Source organism: Salvelinus namaycush, chromosome 26 (assembly GCF_016432855.1).
Source record: "Salvelinus namaycush isolate Seneca chromosome 26, SaNama_1.0, whole genome shotgun sequence".
NCBI lineage: Eukaryota > Metazoa > Chordata > Actinopteri > Salmoniformes > Salmonidae > Salvelinus > Salvelinus namaycush.
The window spans coordinates 36,306,541-36,320,488 of NC_052332.1; the positions used below are offsets into that span (position 1 = coordinate 36,306,541).

General features: G+C 43.1%; 2 protein-coding genes and 1 pseudogene across 2 annotated transcripts; 2 read left to right on the plus strand and 1 right to left on the minus strand.

Annotated features, from left to right (window-relative positions):
• Positions 1-1,093: 1,093 nt before the first annotated feature.
• LOC120021125 lies at positions 1,094-1,683 on the minus strand (annotated as a pseudogene).
• A 2,090-nt stretch (positions 1,684-3,773) lies between these two features.
• Positions 3,774-4,406, plus strand: LOC120021419 (claudin-like protein ZF-A89). The gene has a single exon (XM_038965181.1). The coding sequence runs from the start codon at positions 3,774-3,776 to the stop codon at positions 4,404-4,406; it is 633 nt and encodes a 210-aa protein (XP_038821109.1).
• Positions 4,407-6,314: 1,908 nt separating this feature from the next.
• Positions 6,315-6,872, plus strand: LOC120021717 (claudin-like protein ZF-A89). Its single transcript, XM_038965563.1, has one exon. The coding sequence runs from the start codon at positions 6,315-6,317 to the stop codon at positions 6,870-6,872; it is 558 nt and encodes a 185-aa protein (XP_038821491.1).
• Positions 6,873-13,948: the final 7,076 nt, after the last annotated feature.

Consider the following 13,948-nt stretch of genomic DNA (forward strand, 5'->3'; position numbering starts at 1 on the left):
GTGCCTTTAGTTTTCTGAAGTGCTTCTGTTTCGCAATGTCCTTGCAGATTTTACGGAAAAGTAGGCTAATGTCCCAAAAGGGATAGAAATCTGGGAAAATCCCCCCCAAAACACGATGTTGTCTGTTTACAGTTCGAGCAAAACTCAGTCAAAATTCAAAACAGTATGAAATGATTATTCAATTCTTCTTCTGATGTAATCGATAGCCACTCTAAACGCGCAAGCTAAACAAAAGGCTAAATATAGGCTATAAAGTAAACTAGGCTATAGGCTATAACAATACATAGGCAGAGGTTCCTAAACTTTTTCACTCAGTCCCCCCTTCCAGCATTGGGGAACATCCACGCCCCCTGCGCGCTCGCCACGTCTATTTCTATGGGCACAAGCACAGTTCATGACACAAACTGTTCACACCCCTCTTGTTGGTGGATATAATTTTGCAGGTTTAAAGCTTATTTCCTGCAGTTCTACACATTTTTTCATAGGGTGCAAAGAAAATGTTGCCATTTTAAAGCTAATATATATTTTGCCATGTCTAATGTTTATTCATGTGATATTTGAGTGACAATAAAATTACAACAATATCTGTGGGCTTAAAACAGCGAAATTAAAAATGTTCGCTGAGATGATCTAGTTGATCTGGACATTTCTGAAAAGCTATAAATAACTAAAGGCAGGGCTGTCCAACCCTGGAGAGCTACCGTCCTGTAGGTTTTCAATCCATCCTCCATCTAGCGCACCTGATTCTAATAGTTTGCTGGTTGAAAAGCTGAATCAGGTTAGTTACAACTGGGGTTGGAGGGAAAATCTACAGAAGGGTAATTCTCCAGGAACAGGGTTGGAGAGCCCTGCTCGAAGGTATGAAATGACTAACATGAGGAGGAACTGATTTCGAAATTGCACCTTGTGCATTCTACTAGTACGACTTTCACCCACAGTTTGGGAACTTCTGGGCTAAAGCACACATCTATTTTGAAACGAACGTTCCAAAAAAGAGTAGTCAAAGAAATTAGTAACACAAACAATTAGCAAAACGAAAAAATCTAAACACCCTTTCCATATATATATACTTTTTAAAAATGTATTTACAAACTCATAAACATTCTATCCCCGACGCAGAGGACTTGGGCGCGATGTACTTCGCTCCATTATAGAGATCTCCCCTCGACCGGCACTGACAGCAAAGGAGCGCGCCCCCAATCAGGAGCGGTCCTGACGCGCCCCAGGCGACGTACAGGGACGCGCCCAGCTCTCTCCTCTGTGAGTCGGGTACCAGGGAGTTGTTGAGCGCCCCAGCGCCCCAGCCACAAGGAAGAACACCCCGGCAGTGATGGCCACCCGGGCCTTGGCCGACTGGTCCCCGACGCAGGTGGTGCATTTCCCCCTGACAACCGAGAGTAGGAGCACGAACAGGGCCAAGAGGACGGCGATGACTACCATGGCCCGGGCGGCTTGGAGGTCCGGAGGCAAGGAGAGGGGTGAGTCGTTGACCTTACACTGCATATGGCCTATGCTCTGCACCACGCACGTCATCCACAGAGCCTCCCAGATGGTCTGCGCCACCACAATGTTGTTTCCGATGAAGGCCGAGACTTTCCACATGGGGAGGATGCAGATGCTGTTCCCCACCCAGCCCAGCACCGCCAGCCCGACGCCCAGAATCTGCAACCCCAAAGATACCATCGTTGCCAGCTACTGCTACTCCTATATGGATCTCCCTCTTCTCCTCCAAAAAGCACACCGAGTGTGTGACCCCTAAAGCAGAATAAGGTTATATAGAGAGCCAACCGAGCCCCCTCCATCCTCGGGTGGGCTTTGGCTCCGTTACTAAGAGATCCACACATCTATCACGTTGTCCTGGAGTTCAGGAATGTTCTTCCCACACAGGAAGCCCCTCAATGTGCCCAGCTGTGTACAAAATCCTGGAAAAATACCCTACATAGGAATGTGTCTTGGGCCGTTGCCAAGAGATATGCACCACATTTAAATTCTTATAATTTCACAGCTGAAAAATAGACAGCTCCAATCTGCAAAAGTAGGCTACTCAATTATGAAATAAACTTGTCGCAACGATTCTTGTGCAAAAGTTTATTTGCGCGGGTTTTGGTCTCTCCAGTTTTGCATTGGCTGTCCTACCCAATGCCACAGGTGGAGAGGTGTGTGTGAAACATAAGATAGGGTTTTCGTGGCTGCTTACAGGCCAATACACAGACTGGGTGGCATCTATGGCTGCTTAATTAACCGGCCACTATCTGAGCCTTTTTTAAATTATTCAGCGAGCAGGGGAGTGAGTAAAGAAGAATTACACAATTTAACTAAAATAATAAGCTGTTACAAGATTTATTTTATATTTGCACTATTGCACAAATTATATATTTTTTACATCCAAAACCACGAACGTGATTTTTTTTACATTAAATAATTAAGACACTGTTATCACAAATTATGTTTTTTTACTACCATGCACTGCGATGGACACTAACTTTGTAGCTAGACCAGATGGTCGAAACTCAGCAAAGGCCTTTATCAGGGTACAGTAAAGCATGCTGTTGTTATCGAATAAAATAGACCTTCCCAATTAAATGTGAAGTAAACTAAATAAAAACACAAAATAGGAAACAACCAAGATCTCAAAAAAGTTAAATAGGCTGCTCACATTTCATTTGAGATCTAGAAAAGCATTGCTTTGTAAGCTTATATTTTACTTTTGAAAAGCTTTTCTCCAGTCGCGTTATATAGAAAATGAAGAAAGTAGGGAAGGAATGAAAGAAAGAATGGCCGTGTGAAGGAGAAGTGTTATATCAGGGACTTTTGCTGCGTTCAAATACTAGTCGGAACTAGGAAACTCGGGACTACAACCAAGTAAGCAAGTGGGACAATTTAGTTTACTAGTTCGAGTATCACTTGAACGCGGCAATAGCCCACGTGGGAATTTGATTTTCGTTGTTGGATGTTAAAATTATAATTTATCACAGAAACCAACAGCTCATTCATGAGCATCCATAAGAATCCAACAGCCCATGCGTGGCGAACCTTCAATACTCTCCAAACTGACGCACAGGTTTTACGCACAGAAAGCTTAGCCATTCGGGTTATTTGGAGATCAGTGGATACAACTGCGTATAGTTAACATGCTGCACATGAACGGACTGGGACTAATAGACTGACAGCTGGTATCAATGACAGTAAATTGCGTAGTCTATGTTCAGCACATGGTGGCGGAAATGGGAACGATGGCTCATTCACGTGCTAGTCGGAACTAGGAAACTCGGACATTTCTGACTTGCTCAGGGGTGCCAACTCATTCCACAGAGGGCCGAGTGTCTGCAGGTTTTTGTTTTTTAACTTTCAATTAAGACCTAGACAACCAGGTGAGGGGAGTTACTTACTAATTAGTTACCTTAACTCGTCAATCAAGTGCAAGGGTGAAGGGAAAACCCGCAGACACTCGGCCATCCGTGGAATGAGTTTGACACGTGTGCTAACTGGTTGAACGCGGCACGCGTATAACTACAACCATTTCGGACATTTCTGAGTTTCCTAGGCCGACTAGCGTGTGAACGCAGCATAACATATGGGTAGTTTGGGCACGCTTATTAGTTCGGTGGGTGTGTATCGGCCAACAAACAGGTGCTTTCAATCGTCCCAATTAGTAACCATACCCTGGTAGGTGGGTATAAAGGTTGGAGTCTGTATCCTAACCAAAATAGCTAGCATTCCCACTGCCAAACACTAGTCCTGCCCTTTTTACGAGTTTGAGTAGATAGAACGCAATGGCCTCCGCCGGTCTACAGATTCTGGGCATTTCCCTGGCTATCATCGGTTGGATCGGTGACATCATAATCTGCGCGCTCCCCATGTGGAAGGTGACTGCTTTCATCGGCAATAACATCGTAACCGCGCAGGTCTCCTGGGAGGGCCTGTGGATGAGTTGTGTGATCCAGAGCACGGGCCAGATGCAGTGTAAGGTCTACGACTCCATGCTGGCCTTACCTCAGGACCTCCAGGCCGCCAGGGCTCTGGTCGTCATCTCCATCCTCGTGGCCGTGTTCGGCATCCTGCTCTCCGTGGCTGGGGGGAAGTGCACAAACTGCATCGACGACGAGGCTGCCAAGTCCAAGGTGGCCATCGCATCCGGCGTGTTCTTCCAGGTCGCCGGCATCCTCTGCCTGATCCCCGTGTCTTGGTCTGCCAACACCGTCATCAGGGACTTCTACAACCCGCTTCTCATTGACGCGCAGAGGAGAGAGCTGGGCGCGTCGCTGTTCATCGGATGGGGCTCTGCTGGCCTGATGCTCATCGGCGGCGCACTTCTCTGCTGCCAGTGCCCAAAGCGCAAGGAGGGTGGGTACTCTGCCAAATATTCCGCCCCGCGCTCTGCCGCCAGTGGAGCGGCCTACGTCTGACAAGATGAACCCTGAAGTTGACCTGTTTTAAATGGAGACTATTGATGTAGTAGAAATTATGCATGAATGTGAATCTTTTGGCTAAACTGCAGTGCACCATAGAAATTCGAGTGGGGATTAGATTTTTTCCCCCCATGACATGTTTTAACGATTTATTGATTTAATAAATGATTGTACTTTATTCTCTCGTTGAATTCATATTTTGGTTCAAGAAGGCTATGGGGTTTAAAACTGTCTTCACGATCTCTTGAAGGTCAGTTCCAATATTGGGCTAGACTACACTAATCTGCCCGTGAGCAAGGCAATTAACCATAATTGCTCCAGGGTTGCCTTTAATGGCTTTTTCTTCAATTCCAAGTCCTACTTGTACATATAGTGAGCAGGACTCTCTAAGCACCCCTTCATATTCCCCTGAAGCATAAATATTTAAGTAGGTAAACCCATAGCGTTCTCTATGGGGAGTTATTTGCTGTGTACACAGAACCAACAGCTGAAAATTGTTAATGGAAGAATATAACTTCAATAGGCTAGAACACAACAAAATAGACATCTTACTGAGTTACAATCCATGAGGAAAGAAGTCAATTGGAACAATGACTTGGGCCCTAGTCTATGGATTTCACAACTGGGAATACTGATATGCATCTGGTCACATGCCTTTTAAAGGTAGTGGCGTGGATCAGAAACCCAGTATCTGGTGTGACCATTTGTCTCGTGGCATGTCCTTTGCATAAAGTTGAAAAGGCGGTGTGAAGTTGCAGAGTACTGGACCGCTGTCTGTACACGTCGATTAAGAGCATCCCAAACATATTCAATGGGTGACGTGTGAGTATGGAAGAATTGGGACATTTTCAGCTTCCAGGAGTTATGAAAAGGTCCTTGCGACATGGGGTAGTGCATTATGCTGAAACATGAGGTGATGGCGGCAGATGAATGGCACGACAGTGGGCCTCAGGATCCCGTCATATCTCTGCATTCAAATTGCCATCAAAATTAAATTGTGTTCGTTGTCCCTAGCTTATACCTGCCCATACCATAACCCCACCACCATGGGGCACTCTGTTCTAGTTGACATCAGCAAACTGCTTACCTACACCGCCATATGTGGTCTGCAGTTGCGAGGCCAGCTGGATGTACTGAGTGGCCTTTTATTGTCTCAAGCACAAGGTGCACCTGTGTAATACTGTTTAATCAGATCCTTGATGTGTCAGGTGGATGGATTATCTTGGCAAAGTTGAAAGGCTCACTAACAGGGATTTAAACTAATTTCTACACAACATTTTAGAGAAATAAGCTTTTTGTGCATATGGAACATTTCTGGGATCTTTTATTTCACCTCATGAAACATGGGACCAACACTTTACATGTTACATTAATATTTTTGTTCAGTGTATTTCCATGGTAACCACTGTCCACCCTCACACATTCCCATACTGGGGAATCAGGACAAGCGGGTAACCTGAGCCACAAACTAGCTCAATCCCCTCCCTGTTCTATTTCCTTTCACAATACCTCCTGTGTTACTGACACAAGGAAATATGCTCTCATTCGACAAACACAGCTACCCTCTCACGGCTGCCTTGGCTTAGATGCAACTTGTGGACTTGTAATCTTTGTTAGTTTCAAAGAGGACAAAGGGGATACAATGGTCTGCTCTGCTCTCACAGCTGCCTTGGATTAGCTGCAACGTTTAGATTCATGGACTTTTATAGATAGAGTGGAGAATTTGACTTGTCCGCATCTGAACTATCAGGCCTTTTTCCAAGACCAGTCTCATTTTGTAGTGTAGGAAATACAAACTATGCGAAGTCAACCCCACATCAGATCCAACAAGCTAATGACAACGTAACCATTAGAATACTTCCAGAACCCCCTATTGGACACTTTCGACTATTCCGGGGAGGAACAATGAGCCGACAGATCCTTGCCTTTGTCCTGGCCTTCATCGGGTTCATGGGGACCATCGTGATCTGTGCCCTGCCCATGTGGAAGGTAACAGCCTTTGTCGGAGCCAACATTGTCACTGCCCAGGTGTTCTGGGAAGGGTTATGGATGAACTGTGTGATCCAGAGCACGGGCCACATGCAGTGTAAAGCCTACGACTCCCTCCTGGCCTTACCCCAGAACCTGCAGGCTTCCAGGGCTCTCATCTGCGTCTCCATTGGGGTCAGTGTACTCGCCATCGGGCTGACTGTAGTTGGGGCACGCTGCACCAACTTCCTCCATGACGACTGGCTGGCCAAGTCGAAGGTTGGCATTGCGGCAGGCACGGTGTTCATGGCAGCGGGGGTGTTGTGTGTTATCCCTGTCAGCTGGTCCGCTCACACCATCATCCAGGGCTTCTACAACCCTCTGGCCACCCAGGAGAGGAGAGGGGAACTGGGGGCGTCCATCTACGTGGGGTGGGTGTCTGGAGCTCTGCTCATGATCGGAGGGGGGATGCTCTGCAGCACGTACAGGTGCTGAGGAGGGGGAGGAGAGGAGAGGAGGACATTAGTTATGGATGCCAAAAGAGAGAAGATAGGATATCAAATGCTGGCCTTGTCCTGGATGGATGAGGGGAGGAATGGATAAAGGGAGGAAGGGAGGAGAGAGAGGGCTTTAAGCATTGTATGTTTGAGGAAGAGAGAGGATAACACATTCTCTCCTCATTCTCTCCTCACTCCCCTAAATGATTTAGTCCACATTGCTCCCACCTAGATGATTTTCTTGTGTGGAGATGTATTAGGTGAGGCCTGTAGATTAACTGTGTAGTGACTGTATGGTGAAATTCACAGGACAGATGCAGTGATTGCATCCCAAATGGCACCCTATACCCAATATAGTGCACTACTTTTGAACTGAGCCCTATGGGCCCTGGTCAAAAGTAGCGCACTATATAGGAAATAGGATTCCATTTTGGATGCAGCCTCCTCCATCACCCCAGACAGGGGTTTGCAGCATCAGAGAGGCAGAGTGTTCCATCATGGCTGTTTGTGGAGGACAGATAGAGGAGTAGTTCTGAGTGATGTTTTAACATGTTTCTTAATTGATTGTAAAAAATAAATAAATAAAAAAGTCAAGCAATGAGAGACTGGTATCTGCTGGACAGCTCTTTATTCGCCAGCCTAATCAGAGAGTTTTAAACATAGAGTACACAGATAGATACACTGCTACATGACTGAACCCCTGCAAAAACATGCTGGGTAAAGTGAGACGGTACCCCTGAGATACAGTTTCTGACTGTACAGTATATGTGACGGATCTCAGACTAGGTCAGGTTAGATCAGACTCAGGTTAGATCAGACTCAGGTTAGGTTAGATCAGAATAGGTCAGGTTAGATCAGACTAGGTCAGACTCATGTTAGATAAGACTCAGGTTAGATCAGACTAGGTCTGTTTACATCAGAATCAGGTTAGATCAGACTAGGTCAGACTCAGGTTAGATCAGACTAGGTCAGGTTAGATCAGACTAGGTCAGACTCAGGTTAGATCAGACTAGGTCAGGTTAGATCAGACTAGGTCAGGTTACATCAGAATCAGGTTATATCAGACTAGATCAGACTCAGGTTAGAACAGACTAGGTCAGGTTAGAACAGAAGTAATAAAATGCACTTTGTCTTTGATCAAAACCTAAATCTGATATAGATTATGTTAAGGAAATTAATAATGATTGTAATGATGAGTCGTGATGAACAACATTATCAATAAACTGCTTTCCTACATAACTGAGCATTTGTCTGATTGTATGAAGTGTAGACACACAAAATGACACATTTAAGAAGGTACAATTTTTATTTTATTTATTTTGCGTAAATATTATGATATTTATATAAATTAAGGGCAGTGTTGACATTCAATGTCATAATTATACAGTACCAGTCAAGTTTGGACACACCTACTCATTCAAGGGTTTTTCTTTATTTTTACATTGTAGAATACTAGTGAAGACATAACTACTAAATAACACATATGGAATCATGTAGTAACCAAAAAAGTGTCAAACAAATAAAATATATTTAATATTTGAGATTCTTCAAAGTAGCCACCTGTTGCCTTGATGACAGAAGCTAGCTAGCTTACTTTGGCTAACGTTAGCTATTAGCTGTGTAGAAGGCCAGGGGATTGTTTGAAAGAGAAACTCACATATACTACGAGAGATAGTCCTCCCTTATTTCTGCTTACCATCACCTGTTATAAAATGACAACAATGCCTTGCTAGCTGACCTACTTTTCCACTGTTTCCGGAAGCACTGAAGCATTCTGCCCTGTTCTGAAAGAACTCCCTGGGTTACCGTTATGCTGTAGATGTTTGGTCAGGACGTGTCGTTATATTCATTTGTTCATTTTGATTGAATCATTACCTAGCACTTCCCCGCGCAAAACACATTGTGAGCGCACCTCGTTATTTCTCAAAGTTAGTATGAAAGAGAGAGAAACTGATCGGTGTATTTGCGTTTCATGACAATAGAGCTCAGTCAGAACTTGTTGCTAGCATGAGTCCATTTGATGACAGCGGTGAGTGATGGCGAGTGGGAATGACAAGTCAGTGGCTCACAGCGCATCATCTGCTGCTGAACGACAGCGCTGCAGCGTGTGTCAGAGTGATCTTCAAGAAAACTGCATAAAAAAAGATGCGGTTAACCACAAAGTACACAGGCATCTCCCTCTCGCACAGCTGCCAAACTGAACAGAGACCGCTGCTAAGCAGAGAGCACCCTGAACAGAGACCGCTGCTAAGCAGAGAGCACCCTGAACAGAGACCGCAGTTGCACTTGGCCAAATCAATTCTAGTAATTAATGAAATAATTCTACATTTACACTGAGACGTCGCGACCCACCATTAGCAGGTCCGCGACCCACTTTGGAGTATTGAATGTCAAGCATGGATTCAACCACAAAGACCAGGGAGGTTTTTCAATGCCTCGCGAAGACGGACACTGACACAAAAAATCTACACTAGAGTTGCTTACCAAGATGACATTGAATGTTTCTGAGTGGCCTAGTTACAGTTTTGACTTTAATTGGCTTGAACATCTATGGCAAGACTTGGCAATGGCAATGATCAACAACCAACTTGACAGCGCTTGAAGAATTAAAAAAATAATAAAAATGGGCAAATATTGTACAATTCAGGTGTGCAAAGATCTTATAGACTCACCCCCAAAAAATCTCACAGCTGGAATCGCTGCCAAAGCGGTTTCTAAGTTGTATTGCCTCAGGGGGGGTCAATACTTATCTAATCAAGATATATGAAGTGTTTTATTTGTTATTAATTTGTTATAAATGTTGTAATTTTTCTACCACGTTGACATGAGAGCACTTTGTGTAGATCATTGACCAAAAATGACAATTATCTCACTTTGTAATACGACAAAATATGGAAAATATTCTGTATGCATGTTCATATGTACATTAAGAACACCTGCTCTTTCCATGACAGACTGACCAGTGAATCCAGGTGAAAGCTATGATCCCTTATTGATGTCACTTAAATCCACTTAAATCTTAGTCCAGGGTTCCCCAACTGGCGGCCCATGGGTGGTTTTAATTGACCCCACAATATATATATATAAAAAGTTAAAACCACTATATTATATATATATATATATATATATATATATATATATATATATATATATAGTAAAACATTTGCTCAGAAATATACACACACACACACACACACACACACACACACACACACACACACACACACACACACACACTGTATGTGTATATTCTTTCCATTGTTGGACATAAAAGACAAAAGACACCAGGAAATCAGCTCCAATTGATTTTTACTGAATAAATCTGATTCCAGGTATTCCCATGCATAATAGAGAGACACGTGATTGTATACAAATGTAAGCAAGGTTTGAAATTATTATGTTTTTGTCATACCTTATATATGTTTGGGCTTCTGGAGGTCAATTTGGAGTCTACAAATGATTATGATTAATTATGTTCCGGCCCTCCGACCATCCGCTCAACAAAATAAATCAGAATATAGTTGATGATCCCTTTTGTAGATGAATGGGAGGAGACTGGTTAAAGAATAATTTTTAACCTTGGTTCAACCCAATAGTAGGAAGGTGTTCTTAGTGTTTTGTACACACAGTATACAATTCTACAGAAGCTGTGCAAATTGAGGTTTGGAAAAAAATTATAATTTGTATCCTATTTTTCCCAAACTTTCAGCATACATATCTTCCAACATACAGTATGTCAAGTACAGCACCCGATGTCACAGGAAGGCCAAAAAGATCATCAAGGACATCAACCACCCGAGCCACTGCCTGCTCACCCCGTTATCATCCAGAAGGCAAGGTCAGTACAGGTGCATCAAAGCTTGGACCGAGAGACTGAAAAACATCTATCTCAAGGCCATCAGACTGTTAAACAGCCATCACTAGCACATTAGAGGCTGCTGCCTATAGGCATAGACTAGAAATCACTGGCCACTTTAAGGAAAGGAACACTAGTCACTTTAATAATGTTTACATATCTGGCATTACTCATCTCATATGTATATACTGTTTTCTATACTATTCTACTGTACCTTAGTCCGTTCCACTCTGACATTGCTTGTCCATATGTATATAGTCTTAATTCATTCCTACTTAGATTTGTGTGTATTGGGTATATGTTGTTTAATTGTTAGATATTACTAGTTAGTTATTACTGTACTGTCGGAGCTAGAAGCACAAGCATTTCGCTACACCCGCAGTAATATCTGCTAATCACATGTATGTGACCAATACAATTTGATTTGATTTGTAGACGTACAGTAGAGTGAGCTACAAAAGTATTGGGACAGTGACACATTTTTTGGTTGCTTTGTACTGCATCACTTGATACAATGACTATGAGGTTAAAGTGCAGACTATCAGATTTAATTTGAGGGTATTGCCATCCATATCGGGGGAACCGTTTAAAAATTACAGCACAAAAGTTTTGTATTTGGTCCCATATTCCTAGCATGCAATGCCACAAGCTTGATGTAGTCATTGCGTCCTATGAATATGGGACCAAATACTCAACTTTTTACTACTTTAATACACATATACTGTAAGTGAATTTGTTCCAATACTTTTGGCCAAAAGAATAAAAAATGCTTCACTGTCACAATAATTACGGAGGGCACTGAATCTCTATGGTGTCAATTGTTGTGGTTGTTACCGTTTCGGTTTGGACAATTTTTACTTATTTTGGTCTGTAAAGAAACCCATAGCTAACATATGGCAGGCTAGCTTTCTTTTGGACAGATGTACATTCCAGCAAACATACATTTTAGTCCCCAAACCCCACTTAACATATTTCTTGATATATTAGCTGTACGGTAGTGACACTTCTTAGAAATACATGAAGATTTACCAACTTCCTCTTTAATTTTATAGACCTTGGCACTCTACAAAAAAAACATACATGTCATCCTGCTAACTCCTCTGAAAGGGACACCCCTGTTCTGGAAAAGACCCAAGAGGTGTAACCAAAGCAACAGTACATAGTTGGCCATAACAGTTACAGGAATAACCAGCCGTGCATGTCTAATGGTGTCAAATGACCCAAAGCACATAACTAGTTTTGCTGACTCCTTCTGAAATAAATAATTGCCACATATGTACTGAAAAATTCACAATATAATCTCATCACCTGGTGATATGTGTAGGGGTGTGGCTTAAGGCACATTCATTCTACTGTTTTTTAATGTGTTGGTGTGCAAATTCAATCTGGAGCGCCAGAGTATGCTCAGATTGCCCTCGGGGCATTTGTAAATTCAGAGCGTTGTCAGATTGAGCGCTCCTAGGAACGGACAGAGGGCACACTGAACGGTCTGGCTGAGGAGTAGGGTTGATCCGAGCGTTCTGGCCTCACAGCGCCAGTCAAGCACCCAAGCTAACTGGCTTGCTAACATTGGCTAGCTTGCTAGCTACTTCCAGACACAAATGAGAGAACACATCACTCTGACCATTTTACTCACCCTAGCAGAGCTGGTTAGGCTGTTTTCATGTTATCCAGAGCTGGTTAGGCTGTTTTTATGTTATCCAGAGCTGGTTAGGCTGTGTTCATGTTATCCAGAGCTGGTTAGGCTGTGTTCATGTTATCCAGAGCTGGTTAGGCTGTGTTCATGTTACCCAGAGCTGGTTAGGCTGTTTTCATGTTATCCAGAGCTGGTTAGGCTGTGTTTATGTTATCCAGAGCTGGTTAGGCTGTGTTCATGTTATCCAGAGCTGGTTAGGCTGTTTTTATGTTATCCAGAGCTGGTTAGGCTGTGTTTATGTTATCCAGAGCTGGTTAGGCTGTGTTCATGTTATCCAGAGCTGGTTAGGCTGTGTTTATGTTATCCAGAGCTGGTTAGGCTGTGTTCATGTTATCCAGAGCTGGTTAGGCTATGTTCATGTTATCCAGAGCTGGTTAGGCTGTGTTCATGTTATCCAGAGCTGGTTAGGCTGTGTTCATGTTATCCAGAGCTGGTTAGGCTGTGTTCATGTTATCCAGAGCTGGTTAGGCTGTGTTCATGTTATCCAGAGCTGGTTAGGCTGTTTTTATGTTATCCAGAGCTGGTTAGGCTGTGTTCATGTTATCCAGAGCTGGTTAGGCTGTTTTTATGTTATCCAGAGCTGGTTAGGCTGTGTTCATGTTATCCAGAGCTGGTTAGGCTGTGTTCATGTTATCCAGAGCTGGTTAGGCTGTGTTCATGTTATCCAGAGCTGGTTAGGCTGTGTTCATGTTATCCAGAGCTGGTTAGGCTGTGTTCATGTTATCCAGAGCTGGTTAGGCTGTGTTTATGTTATCCAGAACGTTGGTGACTGTAACTGCTGCTGGCAACAATTTAATGATGCTTTTTGCCAACATTTACTGGAACCGGCCATATTCAACAGGTGTTGAGCGTTCGTAAATTCATCAGTTATTCTGTGCGCTGGCACACTCAGACGAGTGTCTGAGTGTGCCCGTGTGTTTCGGTAGTGATATCACAAGGTGTGACTGCATTCTTTTGATGGAAGATGCTTCAAAATAAACAAAACTACTAATTAGATCAGTGTCTTTCAATGTAAAACAACTCAATATGTTCTATTGAAATAATTGTGTTAAATACAAAAGTCAGGAATTGTTTTATTTTCAAACATGAAGTTTCGGGGGTCAGGGATTGGGACAGAAATAGATGTATAAACAATAGGAGAGTTTCGGGTCAGGTGACATACCTTAGGAAACCAGTTTCACTTGGTAGCTGAGAGAGAGAGAGAGAGAGAAAGAAAGAGAGAGAGAAAGAAAGAAAGAAAGAAAGAAAGAAAGAAAGAAAGAAAGAAAGAAAGAAAGAAAGAAAGAAAGAAAGAAAGAAAGAAAGAAAGAAAGAAAGAAAGAAAGAAAGAAAGAAAGAAAGAAAGATGAAAAAACTCCTCCCTATTCCGTCACTTTTTCATGGTAAACTCTATAAGTCAGAGATGTAGAGTAGGTGAGTTCTTCATTGTCAACATCTACGCTGTTCAGACTATACTCTCCTGTCTCTCTCTCTCCCTCCCTCCATCAACTCTATCCATCCATTCTACCAGGGCTCCATCAGG